At 38.4% G+C, this 27,669-nt stretch overlaps 1 protein-coding gene across 3 annotated transcripts in view; it reads left to right on the top strand.

The window, feature by feature from the left end:
- The window catches only part of ARMC8 (armadillo repeat containing 8), a 106,292-nt gene that overhangs the window by 64,021 nt on the left and 14,602 nt on the right, over positions 1-27,669 (top strand). For all 3 annotated transcript variants that reach the window (XM_078432309.2, XM_078432310.2, XM_078432308.2), the window contains 6 exons: positions 13,271-13,353; positions 13,666-13,747; positions 17,453-17,539; positions 20,206-20,298; positions 23,111-23,260; positions 24,556-24,651. In XM_078432309.2, coding sequence (XP_078288435.1) covers positions 13,271-13,353; positions 13,666-13,747; positions 17,453-17,539; positions 20,206-20,298; positions 23,111-23,260; positions 24,556-24,651 — 591 coding nt within the window. The remainder of the gene's footprint in view (positions 1-13,270; positions 13,354-13,665; positions 13,748-17,452; positions 17,540-20,205; positions 20,299-23,110; positions 23,261-24,555; positions 24,652-27,669) is intronic.

The following is a 27,669-nucleotide window of genomic DNA, read 5'->3' as shown; positions in this document are numbered from 1 at the left end:
AGACTCTCACTTGATTCATACCTACTGATCATCAGTTAGGTTTGAAATTTAAAAGGATTGTCTCACTTTGACTCTCTTCAAGGAACTAGAGGAATTTATCATAAACAAGGTGTAAATTGAGGAAAATAGGTAGTAAATATCAATTAAATTCAAGGAAATTAATAAACTTAGTAAGATATGATTTTTATTTTTGATAAAAATAAGACACATTACAAATGTTAAATGCAGTACTTATTGTAGCCTTTGCTCCTTTAAGGTATCTGACTAATGGAGCTTTTCAGAAAGCTTTCCTCTTGGATTTTGAGTACTTCTATCTTAGTTGCAGATCCCTTTTGAGGAACTAGAATGTAAGCTCCATGAGGGCAGGGATTTTTTTATGTTTTGCTCATCACCATATTCCCAGCATCTACAACACTGTCAGGTGCGTAGTTTGTACTTAATAAATACTTGAAGAAGGAATGGATGACAAAAAAAAATGAATGGACAGATGGATGAGTAAACCATATTGCAAAATTGCATCATTAAGCACCCTTAATCCAATTATATATGGCCTCTCTGCATTAAGAATTTTCATAACTGTATTAGCAGTTACACAGGTATATGAACAGACGAGCTTTAAAATACAGGAAATCTATATCTGATCATATAGGCAAGGAGTTTCACTATACTTAGCACAGAGAAAATGCAAGAAATTCCCATTTTTTAATAGGCAGACAATCCCAAGGGTGTATCTTCTCGTTTTGACATAGATCAAAGAGAACATGTTTATGGTGTAGTAGTTGTTTAATTTTGAAATAATTTTTACCATTATTTCTTAGGGGTTTATTTTTGTGTCTACATGTATGAGTTTAAAAAATGTATAGCATTCACAAGTATGAATCTGGACCAGTGTTATACATCTGTGTAAAATATCTCCCGTATTAATGAATGTCAGAGTTTTAATTCTTTCTGGATTGATTGAGCTGTCTACATTGTATAATCATTACCCAATGGGTGGAGGGAAGGGGAAAGCAGAAGTGAGGTAAACAGCAGTAAGACATAGCCTTAAAGCTCAGCATTTATAATAAAACCTCAGTAAGTCAGAGAAAAGTAAGAAATGGCTAGTAAGAATTTTCTAGGGGATGAAAGAATTATTGGGAACCAATTAAAATGCACATGGTGATACCAATATAACTATCTTGGAATCGATTTGGCAATTAATATTTTTATTATTTTTAATTTCTTCTACATGCTTTTTATATTCTAAAGAATTGAAAACATGAAATCTTAAGTTTTTGTTCCTTGTGGGGGAAAAAAAAATCATCTAGTCACAGACGTTTGTATGTTACATGTGAAGAACGTAGCCAAGGGTGAGATGTTTTTTCTTTTTAAACTGAACAGTGGAGTTTTTTTGTTTGTTTGTTTTTTTGAAAAGGCAGAGAAAAATAAGAAAAGGAAAACAAAAAGAATTTCTCTCTACCCACTTTTTCCTAGCAAAGGAAGTTGTATCTGCAGGGTCATTGTGGGGATGATATCTAATGTATTTAAAATATTTAGCATGGTGCCTGTAGGTGCTCAATAAATGGAAGCGTTTGTTAGAATATTTTAAATGATTTCATTGGAAGATTAAAAATAAACATTTTCAAGTGTATTAGAAAAGCTGAACAGCATTGGGGCATAAATTTTTAAGAGTTTACAATGAAGATAGTGATTTTATGCTGTAAATTTCCAAAACTTACTCATTCTAGTAAAAAGAATATATTTCAGAAGCATAAGCCTTTTCTTTAGTTGTAATGATGTCTTTTTACTCTTAGATTTTAAAATACTGGTTTTTAAAACTTTTTCTTGGTATAGCTGTAGCATGTTCTCCAAAGCACCAAATATAATTTGTTTCTTGGAGTTAAATAGTATGTTACAATATAAATCAATAATGGGTCAAAATCATAGGTAATAGATGTCTTGAGAAGAGTAAAGAGGCCAAATTCTACCTAACTTTGGTTATCTAAGTATTACTGTTCATGGTTGCCTTAGATGTCATTTCACCAAAGGGTCATCATTTGTATAAAATCCTAACCCAAATACAAATGTTCAAATTTTGAACAAATGTAAATTCTTCTGTAATTTTAAAGTTACAAGATTTTAAAGCATATTTATAAATATAGGTCAGTTTTTCTTAGTATCTTTCTGCTGTGAAAAACTTGCCTGAGCATTTCACTTTTGAATATTTTTATCATCCATTGTAGCTTGATTTTATTGCTAGTTTGTCTTCTCGGTAACAGTATGATTATACCATGAATTTATATTTTTAAATATTTTTTGCAAAGTTGAGTAATTTTAAACGGTCGTTTAAAAGGCACAGTGTTAAATTTCTGTATTTGCCTCTGCCATGAAATTGGGCAGATGCAAGGAATTATTTCTGAGCCTTAGCCTGCGTGTTGAAGCAAACGCCTTGAACATTTTGAAGGTTTTCGACGGTACCACAGAAGTAGCACTCTTCAGGACTTGGTCTGCTATTGAATAATAAAATTCATGCAGAATTCAGAATTCCTTGACTTAATCTGTGGTTAAATTGTTAGTTATCTTCTTAAGGCTAATCTACCAAAGAATTTTAAACGAACTCTACAACATTCTTTCATGATGGTAAGTATTTTTAAAGAGTTAACTGGGACAGTACACCAGGTTTTGCCACTTGCCCACATAATTGAGACCGTTGGCCTTCAGCATACTGAAAGAAGCAAACCTGGGAGTGATAATGCTATATACATAATAGAGGTATTTATAAAATGAAGTAATGAATTTTTATTTCAGAGTTTCATTAAATGGAGACATAAAATTGAGTGTTCTGTTATTAGTTGTGGTACTGTAGTTGCGTTAACCAATGAATTACAGTTCTTATTCTTAAAGTATGAACTACAAGTTGGTTATTTTGTTTACAGTCTAACAATTAAGGCATATCTTATAAACCAAGAAATGCGTTAAAATATGATCTTTATTAGATCTGTAGAGCTCTAAAATTAGTAACTTAGTTGGGTTTTCAGAACATTCTTCCTGGAAATGAATGAAATGTTTGGGATGATACAATATTTGTGGAGTAGTAGACCTTAAGAAAGTCAAGTTTGTGGTAAGGAACCAGGACCATTGCTGCTACACTTTTCCCCATAATTATAAATGCTAGTATAGGGCTTGGCAAACAATAGCCTGTAGGTACTTATTACCTATGTGATAATTCTGTAACCTGCCAGTTCAGAATGGTTTTTGCATTTTTATATGGTTGGTGGGGGAAAAAAAAAAAATCAAAAGAAGAATATTTCCTGACATTTGAAAAGTCAAATTCAAATTTGTGTCCATAAAGTTTTTTTTTTCAGTTTTATCGAAATATAATTGACAAAATATTCGTAAAGTATTATTGGAATAAAACCATGTTGCTTTGTGTTGCCTATGGCTGTTTTCCACTACAGTGGCAGATTGAGTACTTAGTGACACAGTCATTAAGGCCACAAAGCCTGAAATATCTGCTATCTGGCCCTTTACAGAAAAAATTGGCTCACCTTATGCTAGTAATGCATAGCTAAATATAAATGACCATAAACCAGTGTGGTGAAAAACTCTGATTCCCATTTGCCTCTTTGTAATGGAGTATAGAAAGATGGGACCATACCAAAGCCACAGGAGCGGGGAGAGGTCAGTTGTCTAACTTCCTGCAAAAGAGGCATTATCAAGTGTTGATGATAGGATATTGTTACTGGATACTTTTCTACATGTTGATTCCCTTGTTTGAATGATTTTGGCATATAATGGACCCCAGACAAATTGGATAATAGTTATGTAGGAAATGTTATTAGATTCTGTATATTGGTTAGCAAAGTTGCCTGAATAAGATTTTTCACCATCCCAAAGAGAAAAATAAAGATCCAGTTCATGTATTAAACAAACATCTATTCAGCCTTTACAACATATGAAGCATTATGTTACATGGTATGGGGGCATACAAAAATTATATAACTCAGATACTTACATCAAGTGATAACCTATTTAGGAAACCTAATTTAACATAACTGCTACCATTTATTGAGCATTTACTGTGTGTTAGACACTGTGCTAAGCATTGGCATGTTATCACCCTTAAACCTCCTACTACCCTGTGAGATAGCTGTTGCAGATTAGGAAATCAGCAATGTGACCAAGGCCACCCAGATTGTAAGTGATAGCACCTATATCATATCCCAGTCTCTGACTCCAAAGCCCATGCTGTTAACGATAACTTTATTCATGTACAGTTAAATACCATTACTAGAGCCAAATTATGGTATACAATAGCAAGAAAATTTACAAGAGAATGTGTGATAGTCTAAAATAGTTGAAAATGCTTTCAGTTGAGGGAACTTAATAGCTGGTATTAGCTGGTTAAAAACATCAGATTCAGAAAATGTGTCTTTTCTCTCACATAGTTTTTGGTACAAACTGTGTAGTGAGATGCTTTATTTCCATTTATTCATCTGGCTTTCTTTGTTTTTTTGTTTTTTTTGAGAGAGAGATAGTACAAGCAGGGGAGGGGCAGAGAGAGGGGGAGACAGAATCTATAGTAGGCTCCAGGCTCTGAGTTATCAGTGCAGATCCCAGTGCAGGGCTTGGACCCATGAACCGTGAGCTCATGACCTGAACCAAAGTCAGACACTTAAGTGACTGAGCCATCCAGGTGCCCCTAGGAGCTTACAACCTGAAGTAGTTAAGGAGATGAGACACTAATTGCTATGTAGTAATTCCAGTACCTTATGTGTGCAGTAAAAAGCATTGTCTACATTGAAAGCCAATTTTATCATGATCGGTACAGCCAGATATGATTAAGATACAGCTGTAATTAAAATAGTTATTATGAATGAGTCTGGAAGAGTCCATCTCTTATATAATAGTCCATCTCAAATAAGGGTTTATTTGTGGGGAAAAAGTTTATTTGAAAGCAGCTTCACCTTCCCCTTGTAAAATATTAAAATCATTTTCAGAAGTTGTGACCCACAGAATGAAGGATCTTCATATCTCTGTTCTACATCATTTGGAAATGTTTTTCTAAGGGCACTGTCTAGATGTGATCACATTGTAAACTAGCGTTCTAGAAAGGAAGCATCCAGAATTAATGTCAGACAAGTCCTGTTTCAGCTTTTATTTTGTAGATAGCTTTCTTATAAAAACTTTTTTTTAATGTTTATTTATTTTGGAGACAATGTGAGAGAGTGCAAGCAGCAGAGGGGCAGACAGACGGAGACACAATCTGAAGCAGGCTCCAGGCTCTGAGCTGTCAGCCCAGAATCCGACACAGGGCTTGAACTCACTAACCGTGAGATCATGAGCTGAACCAAAGTCGGGATGCTTAACCGACTGAGCCACTCAGGCGCCCCAAGATAGCTTTCTTATAGAACAGATTTAAACTTAAGGCAACTTGTATCTTCTTTTAATAGTTATCCGTTGTTAAACTATAATGTTCGTAACTAGAATATAAACTCCATAGAAGCATTACCTGGCAAATAGTAGATGCTATGCTTGTGTTTATTGAATAAATTGTGTATGTCTGGACATTAAAACTCAGCCAGCCAACCTATGGGATAATCAACACTGTTGCATGCATGGCTGTGTATATAGAGGAATAGGGGCTGAGCAGAGCCATTGTTTGCACAGTTCTTGGCAATCCATTATTCAGATCCATGGAAAACAGTAAAAGATGGAAAGGAAGTTTCTAGTTCTGTTATTTGAGAAGTAATTTTTAATGGTTTTATTTATGTACCAATATAAGTCAGCAGCTATTTTTGTCCTTCCATTAAGTTGATGATTGAGCTTTAAAAATAAAACTTATATATAGAGAAATATTTTTCCATAGTGTTGATCTATTTTTAGACATCATAAGTATTTCTGACACACTGTGTTTGGTTTTAGGGGAAAAAGAAGTTGGGCCAAGAGAGAGATCCCACTTCTTTCCAAAGCACAGAAAAGTTAAGAATTTTGAGTATTTCTTCTAAACATTTAACATAAGTGAAAGTTGCTCAGCTATTAAGAGAAAAAGGTCCTGAGGTAGAAATTACAAAATACTACCTAAAGGGACTTAAAAGCAAGAATGAAATATAGAAGCTTTAGAATGGGCCCACCCTAAGAACCCCTTCCACCTTGACTTCCACTCTTAAAGTGAAGTGCTGTTGTTCCCATTAGGCCTATAGGAGGGGTTAGGTGTTAATTTAGTTCACTGCCTTCCAGAGAAAGGAAGAAAATGAGGCCCTGAGGATCAACTCTTAGAATGCTTGGTCTTTCGCTTCTCTGCCTCAGAGAAGATAACTATCTCCTGCCACTCCCTACCTCCTAAGATCATGAAGTTAGAGAAATTTGGTATAAATGTGGGAGTAGAGAATGATGGAAGACTGAGAGAATGGAAGAAATACTTTGTAAAATGTTTAGTGAGACTCCAGAATATGTGTTGATCAGTGATTTGTCCTAAGAGAAGCTCTTGTAGAAAAAAAGAGCCTTTGGTAAAAACTCCCCTTTATTTTAAAAATATTTGCTTGAGGAAAATGTTAGAAAATTGTACATTGGAGCAGTGGCAAAGATATCACAGAGAATAGGCTGTGGGTGGGAAGTCTACTGTTCTCATCTAGAACAAATGGAGCTTCTGGCCTGAGAACAGTAGAGTATTAGTTCTATTTAGGTAGTATCTGTGGAAGCTAGATCCTGATTCTAGAATGGAGATTAGATCATCAGGGAGTTGAATGGAAAAGTCAGTGGACTCAACTCTTGTGGTCTCTTCACAGTGTTTTTTTGGCTTATCTTTTCCCCATTGACTTCCATTCTCTCAACCTTTGGCATTTTTACCCCCAGGCAAGCTAAATCATTGATTTGTCATTTTCTTTTTTGGAGGCCCTGTGAATTGTACCTGTTCCCCCCCCCCCCCCCCCGCTCTTCAGTTTATTAACTATGACCTCTTTTGTATAGCGTACTAATTTTTATTGGCCTTGGATGTCAGTATATAGACTGTAGTTTCCATATCACTGATAACTTTATGTATGTATTTATTTATTTTTAGCACTGATAACTTTTTAACTTCTCTTTTTTCCCCGGTTTTCCAAGTCAGATCTCAATTTAGTTACTAAGGCTAAGCAAAAATCTCATCCTTAAGCACAAGTGGAATGGACCTTACACTAGAAGTAAGAAAACCTAGTGGAGCCCTAGCCCTGTCCCCATTTGCCTAGAGAACCTTGACCAGTGACTTAATCTTCCTGAATTGCAGAGACCTCTTTGATGAACTAAAGAAGTTGGACGAATTTATTTCTAAATCCTCTTCAGATTTTAACATTTTTCAACCAAAAAATTACCATACCTGTGTTGAATTCTTTCAGATAGTTAAGTCTGCTACTTTCAATGGCATTGAGAAGAGTGTAGTCAGAGAATTGGTTTTCCAGCTGAACCTGTTCAGGAGCAGGAGTTGCAGCTGCCCCTTGTTTGTTTCATGGGAGGCCATGTGCTGTTGGGGTATGTGTGTGTTTTGCTCTTTTGTTTTAATAAAGGAATTGGTGAAGGATGTACTCAAGAATTAGAAATATTAAGTGCATTTCCATGATATGCATGGCATCATGTCTTTTGGTTAAGTATTCTGTGGCAAAATCAGGATGGTCACTTCCTAAAACCTAGGGAAAGTTTGGTTTTCCATTTTTAGGAATGGATCCCTCTCCAGACCCCTGTTGATTCCACTCAGTCCACCAAATGAGCTGGTTGTACAGGCTTCTCTCACTTTAGGGTCTGTCTTGTCATCTCATGGCCCCTCTCCATCCTTCCAGCCTATATCCTGTTTCTAAAATGAGTCTCTTGATTTCACTGACGTTAGAAAAATAAGTTTTAGGAGGGGCTAGACCATAAATAGTGGCCCCTGGGACTCCTCTACATCAACGCTTATTAGACGAAAGAGTCGCCATCCACACCTAATAGGTTCAGTGTCTATTGTAGATCCTTTTTCCTTGTCAGACCTACTCTTTCTTCCTGACCTCCATGTGCTGCATCCTGCTTGGCTGCTAGTCCCTGCTGCTTTAACTAGACTTTCTGGATTTAATAACATACTGCTTAGATCTTAGAACTGCCTCTTCTGACTTACAGAGTTTGATTCCAAGTCTTCACTGTTTCTGACCAGTTCTCTCTTGTCATCCTCTATTAAAACTTTCTGGAATTTAGCCTACCTGGAATTGAATTGTATTTGCCTGGCCATTGTGCACATTAGCATAAATAATTGATGTTAAGAAAATGCCCACTTCACCATCCAACTCCCTTAACTCCATACCCACCCACTTTGAGCTGTCTAAGAAGTTTCTTGACACCACTAGGAATCTTCCTGGTTTTCGCATCCTCTGCTTGACCTGTTTCAATCACAGTTCAAAGTCCAATCTGAAGTTGCTAGTACTGGAAAATGCTTCATCCAGGGTCATGCTGGAAGAATTGTTGGGTCTTGTTTTTAATTCTGACTCTTCCAGTTCTTCATATGCTCTGAGGAAAAGATGGTATATGACTTGGCCACAACTAAAATGTGAGTTCACTAGAGCTCATTGAAGACTAGGGAATTTCCTTATAAGCCAAGGCCATTTTCATCTTATTAACATTCCCTTGTGTTCCAGGAACCTTAGGATTATCTGGGTTCTGCATTTCCCCCATGCACCTTCTAGGCTGACTGCCCTTTACTCCCACAGGCCATAGGGTTCTCCTGTCCCAATAACAGAAGTGTCAGATCCTCATCTACCCCTGCAAGAGCCACAATGACAGAGAAAAAAAGCTTAGCAAAAGCATGTAGTCATGAAGACTAAAGACACCAGCAGAGAAATGCATAGCACCTGGTCCATTGACCTAAAACTTGATCAATTTAGAATGCAGCATTCTTTTATGAGTTAACTCTGTAGTTAAATTTATAACCCAGGCCCCTGAGAAGAGCAAAGAAAGAAATGGCACTTCCACTCTGAAGGTTCATCCACTACTTATATTCCTGGTCAGGCACAGTGTCTGTGTAACAGAGGCACTTCTCCCTCCTTTCCTTCCCATTTTTTTTTTTTTTTTAAGCAAATTCACAAGCTGTGCCATAGGGCATATTTGCTGAACTATGGCTGGGGAATCTCCAGCAAGAATCATGAGGCAGAACAATTTCAAGCTTTACTTGGCATTGCTCTTATAGGCTGGAAAGACCTCCAATCCTTTGCAGGGGCTGGGACTTGGCTCTCCCATCATTATCAAGGCTTTGTAGCACAGTACCGAAGTTGTTGAAAGGCACCATGGAGAACATGTTTTATTGTGTTTGGCTTTCTAACCCCAGGTCTGAAAAAGTTATCTGATACTCTATTAGACCTTCATGGGGGTCAGAGTGCTATGGCAACAGCCAATGCCAACTCCTTCCCAGGTGACCTGAAAATTTTGTCTCTGAATTTGATTCCAAACCTTTCTCTGCCTTATAATCACATTTTTATCTTTATTTTGGTCAGTATATTCACTATCATGCTCCTTTTATCCCTGCACAGATGACCTCAGTACCCTCAAGAATACAAAACCATAGTTAGATCATGTCGCTCATTCACATAGGCTCTTAGAATACCTTTGTGGATCGGAATTCTAGGTTCACATTCTGAGTTTGCATTATTTTGCTCCTAGACTGATACCTTGATGGAGAAAGTAGACCAGGCATTCAAGTAGTGGGCTTTCGAGAACTTTAGCAGGGTTACTAAAGTCTCTCCACAACAAGTTTGGTTACAAATCCAGGCCTCCTACTGTAGACATTTGGATAGACTGTAACCTAAGAAGGGTCATCTTGTACATAAAAGAGAAGATACCTCCAAATAGTCCTACTATTTTATATCCTAACACAGGGGAAAGGTTTAGCAGCCAGAATATACCTATTCTCCATCTCCAAAATACCGTTCACCACACCCCCAGGAAACTTAAAGCATGAGGCTCTGCTCTGATGGTTATAATGACTGCCTTGCTAACATAGTTCTCCACTGTCTGCTGGCCTAAGCCTCAATATTCTCGGGTAAGGTCATTGATGGCCATTTCCCAGCCACTAGTACAACATCCTAGTCTGAGAATGGGTGTTTTTCCTCTCACCATTTGTAGATGCTTAATTCACTCTGTCTGCCTTAAACCGTATGGCCCCTGTCATCCCTAAAGTGCTTTTTGCTAACATAGTTTCCATAGATTCCATAGAGTGTCATAGCACTCATTAAATAGTTCATTGCACTTGCTTATCCTACATTGTAAGTTTGGTGGGAACAAGGGCTTTCTCTCCCTCACCATTTTGTCTTCAAGTTTTAAAACCATGTCTAGCATTCAGGTATTTACTGAATAAGTAAATGTGGGCATGTAAATAGGAGCTGTGCCCTGTTTGCTCTTAATTGCCCGCTCCCTGATTTTGACCTCCTGTCTAACTAGACCTGTACTATCTTGTCTTTTCTACCGTACCTTGTTTCCCATGTCACTTCTGAACAATGTGATAATTTTGCCCCATCTAACGTGATTTTTGGGGGGGGGAAGTCAAATAATCATTGCTCTCTTCCCTGATTTTACTGAAGGCCCAGGGAGGTCAAGTGAGTTGATCAAGATTATAGAGCAAATCTATATGCCTAATGATTGCTATACTTGTCCCTTGGCAGATTTACATTTTGGCTGGATGTGGCCAGTAAACATTATCTAGAGCCTCTTTTTTTTTTTTTTTTTTTTTAAATTTTTTTCATGTTTATTTTTGAGAGAGAGCGTGTGAGTGGGGAAGGGGCAGAGAGAAGGAGACAGAGTCTGAAGTAGGCTCGAGGCTCTGACCTGTCAGCAGAGAGCCTGACACGAGGCTCGAACTCATGAACCATGAGATCATGACCTGAGCCGAAGTCAGATGCCCAGCTGACTGAGCCACCCCGGTGCCTCTAGAAGCTTCTTTCGAGTCTTGCCCCTAATCAGGTTTCCTAAGCACCTGCAGCCAGTCTAATAAGTGTTCTCCATCTCCAAAGTACCATCTTCAAAATAATCAGCTCTTGGAGAGTAATCATATGCTCCCACCCCTTGGCACCACCACTTTATTCTTGGAATAAAGAATCTTAGATGAGGGAATATCAAGCTGATTTTGAAGTCACAGCCTTGTCATATACGTAGGATGAGAGATGGGCAGAGCCTTGGGACATGCGACCATTTCAGGGAGGGAAGGAGTGAGAGGACTGTAGCTTAAAGAGGTTAAAGTTTGGGCACTTGTGTCTTTTTTAAGTCGAGGTGGAAATGGGCAGTGGGGTAGCTCGAGAAGGATCCAGTGGGGTGGGGCAGAATAAAGATGCAGGAAAGAGGTGTGGAAAGTAGTTGCTGGATCAGGGTGGAAGGGCTTTGAGCTTGAAGTACCCCACTTCAACAAAGAGTGAAGAGAACTATTGGAGACATATTAGTGAGAAGTAGGAAGTTGTGTCCCAGGAAGAAAGCAAGGTCCCTGCAAAAATGAGGTGGGCACAGAGGGAGTTAGGGCATGAGGAGGTGGGAAGAATTTGAAATAGGAAGCAACCATCCTAGGGGATATTGGAATCTCTTGCCGGTCAGTGCAGCACTGATGGACCCAGGAATGAAGGTCCTGCTGAGGTGGGATAGCATACACTGAGACCAGGCTGCCAGGTTTGGTGACTTCCATTGTAGTATCAGTGGTCTGGGATATGAAGCAGGAATGAGTGGTGGAAGGATAGGGAAACGGGGAATCTGCCTACTAAGTGGTGTATCTGAGCAGGGCATACAGGTCAGGGAGCAAGGTCTGTGAGGGTCAAAAGTAGATAGAAGCTGAGGGCCTAGAAGGAACAGGACAGGGTGATGTGCATACAAGTAAGGGTGAGATTATATTTGGTCTGGGGAGAGGAGTAGATCAATATGTACGTTTTCTTCTGTCACTTTGAAACCTGCAAATTGATACATAAAAAATTATTCCTCTTCCATAGCTAAAGTATGGTTCCATGTTCTTAGTAGTTGGTATTTTTCTCCCCACCACTGTTAATTTCAACACTGTTTTCTCTTCCCATTTGGCTTGAACATCTGGAGATTTCCCACCCGCTCCTGTTCTGAGGTCAGCCTTCTAACTCCTGTCATTTTGGTCTAGCTCAGTGATCCTTAGCCTTGGCTACGCACTGGACTCTGCCAACAGGTGCCTGAGCCCTACTCCACAGAATCTGATTTAATTGGCCTGAGGTTTTTTGTTTTTGTTTTTTAAGCTCCCCAGGTTGATCTTTCCAAGTGTTCTCCCAGACAGGTGTTCTCCTAGGTGGGAGTAAGAACTCCCATTAATGTGTCACTCATGTTGGGGACAACCTTGTGAACACAGGCACACTTCTGTAGCCACAGCCATATCACAAGCATGGCTAAGCATCAGGACTCTGGAGTCAGATGCCTCGGTTCCTCTCAGTTTTGTAATCCCAGGCAAACTCTATATCATCTAGAATCCTCAGTTTCCCAATATGCTGATGAGAATAATCATAATAATTCCTGAAAAAGGGTTAAATCAGATAATGTAATAAGCTTATTAGCACAATGCCTAGCACATAGACGTACTTAACGAATATTAGGTTTTTTTGTTAACATTTTTGTTGGGATTGTGTTAGTATTGTTTCTAATATATGGTTTGTCCATAGGACCACACAAGTTAAGTTTAATTTCTTCCACACAGTATTTATTTTGTATGTATACATTGCTTAAATGAAGGAAGATTGTAAGCTATCTTGTTTTTAAATTAAAAAACAAAAAAAAAGCTTTCTGACTGCAGTAACAGGACATAGAGTTACAGTAAAAAGATGGCAGGGGTTACTTTTCTAAATATTTAGTTTCCATTCTTGGTAAGAAAGTAGTCACAGGTTGGCTCTGTCAGAAACTTGCAGATTTCATAAAGGGCTGAGTGTGGACTACGATTTTTCTAGAATCTCACTCTGGCAGGAACCTGCCCAATGATAATTCAGTTATATCTTTTACTTTTTCTCAATACTATTTACGCAACACCTCTGCAATATTTATGCCGTGTAGCTACTGTTTTCAGTGTTTGTAAAAAATAAACAAAAAACCTGCCCCCTTAATGCCTATCATTCTGGTAGGTCCTTAGTGGGTAGTACTACCTTTCTGATGAGCTAGCTGCCTGCCCCCACCACAAAATGATCGTTCCAGGGGTCAAAACTCTTGCTAAAAACAACATTAAACGTCTAATGGATATTAACATACTTGCATTTACAAGCAGTGAAATTTGTCGTCTTCCTGTTGTTATTTATGCAGCATTAACCTTTTTCTCCAGATCATTGAGACTGAAAATATGATGGACCGAATTGTGACTGGCTTGTCTGAGTCTAGTGTCAAGGTGCGGTTAGCTGCCGTCAGGTATGAGCTTTAAATGGTCTGAATAAAAACCCTTTGCCGTGTGTTTAACCTGTTTCCTTTCCGGACCTTCACTGAGTAAGCGCAGAATCCAAATGTTATTCAAAAGTATTCTCAGGTGAACTCATACAGTGTGTAGCATCGTTTAACAGAGAAGCTAGCTTGAAAAGCCCGTGAAGCCCTGAAGTAGTTGAATTAACAATGTCTATAGATATACTTGAAGTGCATATCAGTAATTAGTGAAATGCCAAGCAGTGTGTTTGAAAAGTAAAAGTTTGAGCTTCTTTTGAAGCTAATTTTGATTGTTCTTTGTAGATGTTTGCACAGTTTATCTAGATCTGTGCAGCAGCTTCGAACCAGTTTCCAGGATCATGCTGTGTGGAAACCTTTAATGAAGGTAAGAAGCAAGCAGCAAGCAGCACCCATTCCCACAGAGTCTTTTGTGAGTTGAGGTAGCTGACCGCCCTCCTGGTCTAGGAGCAGGGCTGATATTTGTTTAAAGCATTTTGAATATTTATCTCCTCAAATCTGATGTTGTAAGCATCTCAAGGTCTGCTGAACCTGTTTCCAGGGTCAGCATCTCAAGTGTGACAGGGAAACAGGTGCCTAGTTATCTTTTCTTAAACGAAAGTTTAGTTTTTCATCTTATCTCCTTGTATGTTTGGTATTATTACACTTTAGACTTGATCCAAAGTCTTTGTAATTTTTAATTATAAGAAGGAAAGAAATCAGCCATTTAGAGATATAACTTGTTCCTAGTCTTTTGGGAATCCCTGGATATTTTTTTTTACCACAGTGTTATCTTCTGCTTCTCTACACCAATATCACTTCTTTGGTCTTACAGCTTTCCTTGAGGGCCAAAAACAAAAAAGTCGTTCAGGCCAAATAAGTCTGAATCAAGACTTCAACTAGGCATCAGGTGGCTGCTGATGTCCACCCTCCTCCTCCCCCCCCCCCCCCCCCCAATATATTACAGAACCATAGGTCAACTTGGTCTCTGGTCCACCATTTGTTTTGTTTTGTTTTGTTTTGTTTTGTTTAAGTCATCATACACCTTGCATTTAATTGACAGAATTTTTTCATTTAAGTTTTTGGTTTTTGTTTTTCAATACCTACTATGAAAATCTCTGGGCACACTACAGACCACTTGCTCTCATCTTAAAGCTTCAGGTTACAGTAGAGACATCATTGTGGTAGAAATAGGGGAGGCTTCAGGCAGGAAAAATACGAAGTGGGGCTTTGAGGGGAAAAAAGGAAGGCGGGAGGATTTTCCAGAGGGAGGAACAGCATGAGCAGAAACACTGTGTATGGTCCATGTAGGTAGGAAGCATAAGGATGTCTTCATACTGTGGTAGAGGGGTGGGGTATTAGCACCAGGTGAAAGAGTTGGACCAGTGCTCTCTTCAGGAAGGCTGTTTTGCGATCGGCACTCTTGTTTTTAGATGGCACCTTTTTCATAGTAGCATAATCTGGATTCATTGATTCTGTCCATTCAAGATTCTTTTTTTTTTTAATGCTCTCCTGTTTCCCAAAATAATTCCCAAATATTTCCTCTGGAGCCATTTTCTCTAATTGCTCAGCTCATATGAATCAGAAATGGAACAACATGCTGTTTCTAGCTAGTTCTACCTGGGCAAAGGTTTGGTGAGCCATGTAGAAGGATTTCGTTCACTTGGGTACATGTGAGTGTATCAAACTACTACTTTGTTGCACAAAATGTAATACTGAAAGCTTGGAAGTAAATCATTGATTTATTTCAGATACTTTTAGGTTTCTGTTCAAAGGCTGTTTGCATGGCTATTGATTTTTTTCCCCTTTTGCTTTGTTATGTTTTCAACTATTGGTTAGCAAACTATAGAACAATAGGCATTTGATTTTAATTAAAAATTTTATTTGTTATCATTTTTTGTCCTTATTTTGGTGAAATTCTGTTTGGTCAGTGTTAGATGTCTGCTTCTGAATTTCAGTGTTATATCTTACACTACATTGGGTAATGCTTTTAAAATTTTCATAGAATCTATCCTGTTTTTATCATTGTTACCTCATTTGAAAATAAAACTCGATAAAAGTGCATTAATCTCTATATAACAACGAATAGTATTTTTAAAGTCAATTCTTAAAGCAACTTTTTAAAGCCTTGGTAGGCACTCACTTATTTCTACCAATGATTCTAAGTAGTATAATTTTTGCAAAATGATTGTTTTCCTTTTTTTAAATTTTTTAAAATGTTTTATTTATTCTTGAGAGAGAGAGACAGAGACAGAGCATGAGCGAGGGAGGTCCAGAGAGGGAGGGAGACACAGAATCCGAAGCAGACTCCAGGCTCTGAGCTGTCAGCACAGAGCCCGACACGGGGCTCAAACTCACAAGCCTTGAGATCATGACCTGAGCCAAAGTCGGACACTCAACCAACTGAGCCACCCAGGCACCCCTGTTTTTCTTAATTCACATTCTTTGAGCACCCCTTTTGTGCACTGCCATTCAGTTGATAGGGGCCAGGATAAATTAGACCATAGATAGATTAGTCCTTTAAGAAGCTTAAACTTGTTAATAGCAAAGGAGATTGGCATGGCTGCACAAAGAATTTGAATAGTGGGCCGTGATAAGGGTCCTAGGAAAGGTCAGAAACTAAGGCAGGAGGTGTTCAGAGGAAGATGGAACAGCTTCTGACTGGAAGGGCTTCAAGGGAGCTTGTGGAATGGGGACGAGCTTAAAGAATGGGTAGGGCGTGTACCTGAGGGATATAGGAAGGGAAGGATATGGCAAGGGAAGATACATAATCTCAGAGGGGGTTGTGGCAAACACAGAGATCAGGATGCATAATATATGAGATTTGATCTTCATCAACTAGGTAATGGTGCACAGGAGAGTTAAAATGCGGTATCTTAAAAGAACCATTTCTATTTTGTAATTCTTGCTTATTCTTGGGAACTTCAGACTTGATTTAGCTGAAGAAAGCAGATAACATGTTTAACTCTGAATTTTTTTTTTGCGATGATCCATTTCCAGTTTGTATAACTAGATCTTCTAAGATTCCTTTTGGGATCATGAGTCCAATCCTGATCTGATCGCTGATGCAGAGGATTTAGTTGAAGTGGATGTTCCATATAAGTGGTGGTGTTTCTGAAGCCTTCTCTCTTAGAATCTAGAAACCACAGGTTCTGATAACAGCTAATGGTGACTAACACTTGTCATTGTGCTTTGCTGTCTTCCGAGTTGAGTGAGAGTCCATGGCAGTTTGTTTACTTCATACCTGTTATATGTGGATGATAACAGTTATGACAATAAATTAACTTTAAAAACTTGCATTTCTGTGTGCCAGTTACTGTTCTAAAATTTTTTCACATGTTAATTCTCACAACAATACCATTACCCCCACTTTACAGCCAAGGAATTAGTATACTTATTTAGTGTTGGAACTGAAGTTTGCATTCAGGAAGTCTGTGTTCTTTATTCTCATGTTGCTTCCCTTAACATTCACCGTATCACATTTAATCTTCAAAAGTCCTACGAAGGAAGTGCAGTTTTCCTCAATTCAGAGACTCAGAGAGGTTAAGTAAACTTGAGCACATCTAGTAAGTGGATTAGGGTTGGGACCAGGGCTGTGATTCCAGTGCTGAAAACCAGTCCCCACATTGCCCTAGCTGTGTAGTAGCTTGACTCATCCATGCTCTTGGTCAAACAGGTCCTTCTAGAGACAACATACATCAGAACGTTTCAGGCCCTAGGGCAACTTTGTGGTTTCATAAGTGGTATGATGTGATGGAGTAGATGGAGCTAACTTGTCCCAAAGCCATCCTATGGTGTTCACACTTGTCCTATAGAGCACCCCCTCCCTGACTTGTGTTTGTCTCTTTCTGTGCAGCGCCTGCCATCCTGGCAGTGGGGCTGTAGCTTCTCCTGCAAGATAGGTGCAAGGGTCTTAGTCATAATTAGAGCACCAGGTAAGGCTTGACACGGTATCAAGTGGATCTTTCCTAACTCTTTCTCCGATATGAAAAGTCACATTACAAGATAAATTGTGTTTGGTTCTCATTTGTTCTTATGATCTCACCTTCATTGTTCCAAACCATTAATAGCATCCCTTTTTTAAATTCCATAGGTTTTACAAAATGCACCAGATGAAATCCTAGTAGTAGCATCTTCCATGCTATGTAATCTTCTTCTTGAATTTTCTCCAAGCAAAGAGGTTAGTATCAATTTCTCTTCCTAGGCTTTGCCCAGTCTAGAGCTTAGTCAAATAATTTTCACAGCAGTTAACTGAAATTGCAGGATTGGGGTTTAAAAACTACTTCTGAATTGTTTGATGAGGGGTGTGCATGCAAATTAAATCATTTTTCAAAATACGGTTTTAATTTCCTATTCTCCCTTTTCTGTCTGGCATATGAAGCTTATTTAAAAGATATTTTAGCTTAGAGTTAACCTAAACTGCCCACAACTGCAAATGTAAGGAATAATTACAAAAGTAATAGACTATTTTCAAACTGTATATACTAAAGAATAAATGAAGACTCAATTTTATAAACCAGGATTGGAAATCGTTTCAAGGAAATAATAACTGCTGCCATTGGAAAATCATCTTTTTAATGTTTAATGTTAATGGTAGTTGTTTGGGGAGGGATTGCAAGTGGGAATATTTTTCCCTTTTATACGTTTTACAAATTACATGTGTATGTATTGTTTTTAGACTAGGGAAAACTACAATAAGCTTTAATAAAGGAGGGAAGGAGACTTATAAAGTTAGTTTTATTATGTGAAAATATCTCTGGTCTGCCCAGTTGCGAGCCAAGGGTTAGCCACTACCCTTTATTTAGTAGTTCCATTTTTGTTGAGTTTCTTTTTGGCATTGCAACACCTGTAGGCTTTTGACTATAATTAGGAAGGCATTTAGTAACAAGGTGGAGGTTCAGAGACAGTTATTCAGCCAGCAGAAATCTTGGAACAAACGGGGAGAGACTGGGAGTTATTCTGAAGGAAGAGAAAGTCTAGACAGGATGCCATAGTTTCCATCTGTTTTTCTCTGCCCTGGTCCTGGGGTTCTTGGCATGATGATGATCTGATTGCAGTCAGTACAATACCATTTATCATCCCAAACAGCTCTTCTGTTGCCTCAGATCTACTTTCCAAATATATAGTCAGGGTCTGGTTAGAAGTGAGGTAGATGAGCTCAGGCACAGGATCATTAATGTGATTGATTTTTTTTTTTTTTAATTAAAGAAAATTTTTAAGTTTATTTTGAGAAAAGGAGCGTGCATGCACATGTGCACAAGCGGGGGAGGGGCAGAGAAAGATGGAGCGAGGGAATCCCATTCAGGCTCTGCCCTATCACTGTGAAACAGGGCACGAACTTAGGAACTGTGAGGTCATGACCTGAGCCAAAATCAAGAGTTAACACTTAACGACTGAGCCTCTCAGGTGCCCCCATTTTTTTAATATTAAAAATAAACTGGACCCTGAACTGCAAGGGAAGGAAATGCTATAAAAGCATTTATTAGGCTACTTGACAAAATTGACACACGGACTATAGATTTGATAAAAGTATTGTTTTAACGTTAATTTCTCTGAATTTGGTAACTGCTCTGTAGTTATCTAAGAGAACATCTTTGTACTTAGGAAATACATACTGAAGTATGAGGGGTATATGCTCTACTTTCAAATTGTTCGGAAAAAGGTAAATGTGGATATGGGCATACAGAAGGAGAGAGATAATGATACAGCAAATACAGCAAAATGTTAAAAATTGTTGAATCTGGGAAAAGAATAAGTGGAAGTACCTTATACTATTCTTGCTGCTTTATGAGTTTGAAGTTACTTCCAAATAAAAAACAAAACAGGAGGTGGGGAGACGGGCAAAATGGATGAAAGGGAATTGGGAGACACAGGCTTGTAGTTGTGGAACGAGTCTCAGGAGTGACAGGTATTGTAATAGCATTATATGGTGATGGGCTGTACACATAGCATGATGTATATATAAACTTGTTGAATCACTGTTGTACAACTGAAACAATGTAATATTTTGTGTCTACCATACTCAAAAAAGGTTTCAAAAAGAACAAAACCAATTTGTACAAGTGGAGGAATGTGTACCCTTTTCCAAAAATTTTTGAAAAGCACTGCCCTTTTTTTCCCCTGTGTAAGTCTGGATTGCTTAAGACAGTTCTGGAACCCACTTGAAAGGTAGCCTTTTAAGCATTCTTTGGTGACAGATCTTTCCTCTAAGGTGTGAATTTTTTTTTTTTTAGAAATTATTAAACCTGTTTTCAGCCAAGGATCTGAAGTAATAAAGTATGCTATGTTAAATGTAAAACGTGGTATGATTATAAAAGTATGCGGCAGTTTTGTTTGTACCATTCATAGGTAGTCCTGACAGTAGTTCTAAAAGATGGGTTCTGCGGCATGTTTGGAATAACATTGACAATCTGGAAAGAAGAGTTTGGTTATGTAAGTTCCGTCTAAGCCACCATGTTGTCATAGTCCCAGCAGGTAAAGAACACGTGGGATACACGTGTGCAGCAGGCAGGGAGTGAGCATCTCAAATGACGGTGAGCATGAGAATGTGGAATTAGATAGTGGAATCATAAGGTCATGTGTGGAATGTACAGAAATTAAGACAACTCCGGAGTCTTTCAGAACTACATAGAAAAGAGAAATGACTGGGACTATTTTTAGTGTTGGAATTATTAAGAGAAGAACTGTTCTTCTCTTACCCTTCTCAAGGTAATTTTTGTATCCTTGTGAAAGTCGCTTGGAGTTGGGTGAGAGTAGGAAAGAAACCAAAGACAGAGTGCCAGGGTCTATACACATTCAGTCGCAAACCTGACTTTAAAACTGTGCATTTTTCCTTTCCAATCATAGCCAATTTTAGAATCCGGAGCTGTGGAACTACTTTGTGGATTAACCCAAAGTGAAAATCCCGCTTTGCGAGTGAATGGAATTTGGGCTTTAATGGTACGTTTCGTTCTTTTATATACGTCGTCATTTACAAAGAGAATGGAGCTGTTATCAAAGTAAAAACTAAAGAATGTGTAATTTGAAATGTCTGCAATCTGCTTTTTAAAAAAGGTTATTTTGGCCCAGTTTTCTAATGACCGAGGACCTGGAAGACTGAGTAGTCAACTTTCAGATTTGAATATAAGTAAGTTGCACGTCCACTGGGTGCCACAGTTCTCCCATTTTATTATTAAGGAAAGTGGATACATGTTGAAACTGGACATCAAACATGGAGAAAGCCAATTTTCCTTACCATGAATATATTGATACCTGCCTTAAGCTACCTGCTTTACAAAGCCCTTTCATGTCTCCTTTGCTCTTTATAACAACTCTGAAATAAGCTAGGAGTATTCATATTTCACAGACAAGTAAACTCAAGCACAGAGTGATTAAGTAACTTGCCCAGTGTAACAGAACAATGCATAAGTGCTGAATAATTTCTTAACTTCTAGTAAATAATTTGTGATAATCTAAATTATAAAACTTTGTAACTATGAAGTCAATAACCATTTTTCCTTAAGATTTATTAAAATAAAATTTGTTGAAATTGAAAATGAAAATCCTACACGGATTTCTTCAAATATAATTATAGTACTTACAATTTAGTTACTATGCATCAGACACTAAGCACTGTGTTTTATCTCTAATTCTTGTTTTGAGTTATATTGGTTTATATCCACTTTATAATTGGGAAACTGGGACTTGGAGGGTAAATGAATCATCCAGGTTGTCACAAGTAATAAGTGATGACAAAAGGTTCTGAACCTGTTTCAGACTCATATTCTTCTTCCTGTTCCATGTATATCTGCTGTTTTTTCAGACAAACTTTGTGATAGAAATAATCATCTTCTAAGCAAACACCGAATCCAATAGTTTCGGGTATTTTTCTCTTAAACTTTGCATCACCTGTTAGCACTTCTCTTTCTTGAGACTTTCCCAGGAGTTAGCTTTTTTTTTTTTTTTTTTTTTTAAAAAAACCTCACTTTCTTCCCAGCCACCTTTTTAACCTCCTTCTCAGGGAATGTTTCCCCAGTTTCAGTACCCAGGTTCCAATTCCCTTTACACTTGAGTTTCAGGGACTTCACCTACTCTCATGGTTTCACCGCCCCCTAATAGAAGTTACTTTGAAATATATATACCCAAACAAAATTGTCCCTTGTTTCCCAGGTCTATCACTTAAATGGCCTGTGAGACTTCATTTGTGGCCTCCCTGACATGTACAATTTATTATTGAAAATTGAACTTATCCCATTCCTCATCCATATTAACTATCTTATTCTCCTTAGTCACCGTATAACCAGCTGCTGCTTTCTTCTCTGCCCACCAAATATCAAATCCTGGAATCATCTTTGGCTTGAGTTTTTTTTTTTTTTTTTTGGAGAGACAGAGTGTGAGCAGGGGAGGGTCAGAGAGAGAGTGAGACGCAGATTCCAAAGCAGGCTCCAGGCTCTGAGCTGTCGGCACAGAGTCTGATGCAAGGCTCAACTCACGAACCGTGAAATCATGACCTGAGTTGAAGTCAGTTGCTTAACTGATTGAGCCACCTAGGCGCCCCTGGCTTGGGTCTTTGTGACACAGCCCAGTACTCTTTTTACTCTGCCATGCCACCTTGTGTCATTAGGTAACTTCATCTTTCGCATGTCTTAGGTCCTTAATTAAAAATAAGTTCCTGTAGGGCAGTAACCACGTATTATAATAAGTCTGTAGTTTACAAGAGATTTTTGTACCAGAAGTTGATTTACAAGTTATTTGGAATTTGCTGTGTTTTTATTTTCTTCAGATGTTTTTATAGCTTCAGGTTAAGCTGGGGTAAGCCATAATTTGTGCAGGAAGGAGAAAAAGGAGCAAAATAGACACCAGCCATCTGGAGTTGCTAGTAATTTGGGTTCACCTCCTACCCCTTGAAGAGCTTCCTATATAATATAGCCCAGCCATATCAACCCTAGCATAGTACTGTGAATATACTAGGTGTTTCAGTGCTGGTAAAGTTAACAAAATCCACTACTAACTTGAACCCATAATATGGAAGTCCTTTTTAGTTATTCTCAAAATGGGTGGCACAGTACAGTCATTAGCAGTAATTTTGTTATTGAAGTGCACAGAAGGCAATTTGATAACCAGAAAGATTTCTCGAAAGTAACCAAGCTCAGGGGTGCCTGGGTGGCTCAGTCAGTTGAGAATCTGACTTGGGCTCAGGTCATGATCTCACAGTTCGTGAGTTTAAGCCTCACATCAAGCTCTCTCTGCTGTTAGTGCAGAGCCCACTTCAGACCCTCTGTCCCCCTCTCTCTGCCCCTTCCCTACTTGCACTCTCTCTCTCAAAAATAAATTTAAAAAATAAAAATTAAAAAAAAACAAAATTAATCAAGCTCATAGATACAGATAATAGATTGGTGGTTGCCAGAGGCAGTGGTGGGAGAAATGGGTGAACTGGTTTTTTGTTTGGGTTTTTTTCCTTTTTTAGTCTAAGTAAATTGAATAATTTTTTAAAACTAACAGTAGATTTTGTATTTATTTGACAAATCTTAAGACACTCAAATGCCCATATCAGGAAGTGGTCATATTCCTTATACAGGAGGGTATATAGGAGTTATAGTTATCTTTCTCTTGATATAATTAATAAGTGATTAACAGGATTCAGAAACATAATGTGACTTAAATTTAAGGATGTCTGCAGCTTTTATTTTTACTTTGAAAATTATCAGAGTTACTATTAAAATATAATAAAGCAAATTATGCATGATTCTTGAAACTTCTTTAATCCTTTCAGAATATGGCATTTCAGGCTGAACAAAAAATAAAAGCAGATATTTTACGAAGCTTGAGTACTGAACAGCTATTCCGGTTATTATCAGATTCAGATTTGAATGTGCTGATGAAGACATTGGGACTTCTTAGAAATCTCCTCTCTACTCGGCCTGTAAGTAAAATCATCCAGGTTTCCAGATGAACTACCCCTGCATATGCAGTGCGAAACGTTGCCCACCCTCACTGTTCCCATCGATATCTGCCCAGAAGTGATTCAAATGCTGCCCCTTTCCAAAGAAGTTTGAAGTTAGTATCAATATCACTTGCATAGGTGTTCTGGGAGCTGCTTTACCATATAGCCACCTGACCCTCCACTCCTCCACTGCCTGTCCTGTCTCCCTCTCCTTACTCCATGCTAGATGTGAGCCGGCCTTAATATGTCACTTTATTCTTACTTGGTTTGCTGGCCAGAGTGGGTTTTCTCATCTGCCTAAATCACTTACCTCTGGGGCCTCTGCTTCTTTCCCTTTAAAGAATCCTTCTCAGTGCTATTCCATAGATAGCTCCTCACCCTGCCAACATTTACTGGATTGACCTCTGAAGATGTCAGCATGGGGAATAGTGGGTATATGTCAAAGCAGGAGAGGCTGAGCCTCGTGGGGTCCCTCTCCTTATTCTCTAATGTTCCATGAACAACAGTGTCAGTGACATTCAGGTAGATGAACCATGGTGGTTCCTTTGTGTCTCACTTGTTTCCTGAGCCTTATTCGCACATTTGTGCGCCAGGGTGTTAGTAAATCTGTGCCATATTTTCCATGTCTCTGGCTTCTCCCCCTTACCCATACATTTTTAAAATTCCTTTTTCTTTAATATCTTTGGGCTTGAGGATCCCCAGTGATTGCAGTCCTGTATTCTATCAGGCCAAGTCTGTGTTCTCTTTATCTTCAAGTCATCCAGAAAAATGTAAAATATATATGTATGTGTGTGTACATAATGTATATCTCTAAAAAAATTTTTTTTTTTTTTCAATGTTTTTTATTTATTTTTGGGACAGAGAGAGACAGAGCATGAATGGGGGAGGGGCAGAGAGAGAGGGAGACACAGAATCGGAAACAGGCTCCAGGCTCCGAGCCATCAGCCCAGAGCCTGACGCGGGGCTCGAACTCACGGACCGCGAGATCGTGACCTGGCTGAAGTCGGACTCTTAACCGACTGCGCCACCCAGGCGCCCCAATGTATATCTCTATATGTATATGTGTACACGTATAGAGAGAGGGGGAGAGAGAGAAGGCAAAATGCAGTTTTATACTATGATAAACACTATCCATTGGTATCTAGTTCTATATGCAGTTCTCTTTCAAGCAGTTATGTATTATATTGTTTAACTTTGAGAAGCTTTCTGTTCTTTTCTATGGTGTTTTTCTCTGTTCCCCAGATAATAATTATGGGTTTTCCATTATTTTGCAGCATATAGATAAAATAATGAGTACACATGGGAAGCAAATTATGCAAGCCGTCACCCTTATTCTGGAAGGAGAGCATAACATTGAGGTCAAAGAGCAGGTACGTGTCCCCCCCACCCCCTTTTATTTTCCCCTGAGGAAAATCTTCTACGTGTGAATATCAAGAAGGATCCTCATTAGGAGTCTCCTGAATATTCAGATCTGTGAAAGATAGATTGCTGAGATCAGAGGTGCTGTAGAGACCAGAAAGATTTGAGAAGAAAGATCCTCCATCACCCCTGAAACTGTCTTCAAGAATTCCTCCTCCCAGAATAGAAGATAACATTACCAGAGTCTGTAGTTTCACCCTCTGTGTCATGCACTGTGCACACTGTCCTGTATATATAGGGATATCACCTTTGATCATCCCAGAGTGAATCCACTCTCCAGGACTCATCATTTCCAGCTTTCTATATCCACCATGCACTGAACTGAAACTCCTGTAACACCCTGATAAAATAATCCCTTATGGTGGAGTCGTTTTTCATTTTTTTAACTCTAATACATCCTTGTTCTTTATTCCTATCCCATACTTCTACTTTCTGTTTTGTTTCAGTACGGCAGGTTTAGGGTAGGCATAAAAATACAGAGACCCTGCATTCATCAGGGGACAGTTTGGGAATTACTTTTCTGTATTTCCTGGGATTTATTATAGGATCTTTAACATAGTATATGTTTTGTCATAAAAAGAAAGGTCACCTACAAACTTAAATTTCTAATACAAGATCTGAGGCAATGGTAATGTTCAACTCTCTGACATAGATGTTGGCTACATGGTGTGTTCACTTTCAAAATTCATTGAGCTGTACACTTTCATGCGTGGAGGAAACCTGCCCAAGGTCATCAGTGGAGAGTTGAACCTAGAGTCTAAGTGCAGGGCCAATGCTCCGCATTCTCTGTGTTCCTGAGTGAGAGTAATTCCTCAGGCTTCAGAACAGTCCAGGAAGTAAAAGTGGTAGAATGTGGGGGCTGTGATTGAATTTGTGAGCAAAAAAGGCAAAAATATTTGACAAAGTGATTTTAAGATGGACATGGTAGCTGATTTCTCTTAAAATTCAATAATAAACAACTATGTTTATTGATAAAAATTTAACACAGAAAAACTAATCTCATAGGCATCACTGAAATTAGGTTGTATGTGATCTATTGAACACAACAATGAAGAAGATGCATTGTTCAAAATATTTACCTGAAGAGCATAGGTGTCCATTTTGTCTATAAAAACGCCTCACCTAGATAGAATTCCTTTAACTTTAAAAGTGTAGCAAGGCAAAAAGTTGAGGCAAGATTTGGATGAGGGCCAAAAAAAAAGACCAATAACAGTAATGTGTTCTGTCAGGACTCAAATTATACTCTTCATATATATCTTGGTGATGGTCTGGGAGTGGGTAGGTGATGATGGGAGGCTTAAACTGTCTGGTTGTTAGCTGGAAGTTTAATTCTTCTCCGACATTATCTGATAATGTCTTTTTCTTTCTTGAGGTATATTGACATATAATAAGCTACATATATTTGAAGTGTATACCGTGATATGTTGACATAGGTATATACCATGAAGTGGTCACCACAATCAAGATAGTGAGCATATCTATCACTGTCCTTCTATTGGGAGCAAGACAAGTACATCCATTCTTCCCAGTCTTATTCAGCAGCCTCTGGAGTTGCTAACAAGTGCAATAAGGCAAGAAAAAGAAATAAAAGGCATGTAGATTGGAAAGGAAGAAATGACTATTCCCAGACAACATGAATGCCTTGATAGAAAATGCCATGGACTCATCAAAAAAAGTTAGAACTAATCAATGAATTAGCCAAGGCTACGAGATAGAGAAAGCTATTGTATTTTTTTTAATTTTATTTTTTTACTTTTTAAAATTTACATCCAAATTAGTTAGCATATAGTGAAACAATGATTTCGGGAGTAGATTCCTTAATGCCCCTTACCCATTTAGCCCATCCCCCCTCCCACAACCCCTCCAACAACCCTCAGTTTGTTCTCCATATTTATGAGTCTCTTTTGTTTTGTCCCCCTCCCTGTTTTTATATTATTTTTGTTTACCTTCCCTTATGTTCATCTGTTTTGTCTCTTAAAGTCCTCATATGAGTAAAGTCATATGATATTTGTCTTTCTCTAATTTTGCTTAGCATAATACCCTCCAGTTCTATCCACGTAGTTGCAAATGGCAAAATTTCATTCTTTTTGATTGCCGAGTAATACTCGTGTGTGTGTGTGTGTGTGTGTGTGTGTGTGTGTGTGTGTGTGTACACATACCACATCTTCTTTATCCATTCATCCATCGATGGACATTTGGGCTCTTTCCATAATTTGACTATTGTTGATAGTGCTGCTATAAGCATGGGGGTACATGTGTAGTTCTATTTTTAGTTTTTTGAGAAACCTCCCTACTGTTTTCCAGAGTGGCTGCACCAGCTTGCATTCCCACCAACAACGCAAAAGAGATCCTCTTTCTCTGCATCCTCGCCAACATCTTTTGTTGCCTGAGTTGTTAATGTTAGGCATTCTGACAGGTGTGAGGTGGTATCTCATTGTGGTTTTGATTTGTATTTCCCTGATGATGAGTGATGTGGAGCATTTTTTCATGTGTCTGTTGGCCATCTGGATGTCTTCTTTGGAGAAGTGTCTATTCATGTCTTTTGCCCATATCTTCACTGGATTATTTGTTTTTTGGGTGTTGAGTTTGATAAGTTCTTTGTAGATTTTGGATACTAACCCTTTATCTGATATGTCATTTGCGAATATCTTCTCCCATTCAGTTGGCTGCCTTTTAGTTTAGCTGATTGTTTGCTTCGCTGTGCAGAAGCTTTTTATTTTGATGAGGTCCCAGTAGTTCATTTTTGCTTTTGTTTCCCTTGCCTCCAGAGACGTGTTGAGTAAGAAATTGCTGCGGGCAAGATGAAAGAGGTTTTTGCCTGCTTTCTCCTGGAGGATTTTGATGGCTTCCTGTCTTACATTGAGGTCTTTCATCCACTTTGAGTTTATTTTTGTGTATGGTGTAAGGAAGTGGTCCAGGTTCATTCTTCTGCATGTCGCTGTCCAGTTTTCCCAGCACCACTTGGTGAA

Source organism: Panthera onca, chromosome C2, assembly GCF_046562875.1.
Source record: "Panthera onca isolate mPanOnc1 chromosome C2, mPanOnc1 haplotype 2, whole genome shotgun sequence".
NCBI lineage: Eukaryota > Metazoa > Chordata > Mammalia > Carnivora > Felidae > Panthera > Panthera onca.
This window is presented reverse-complemented; position numbering and strand designations above follow the sequence as displayed.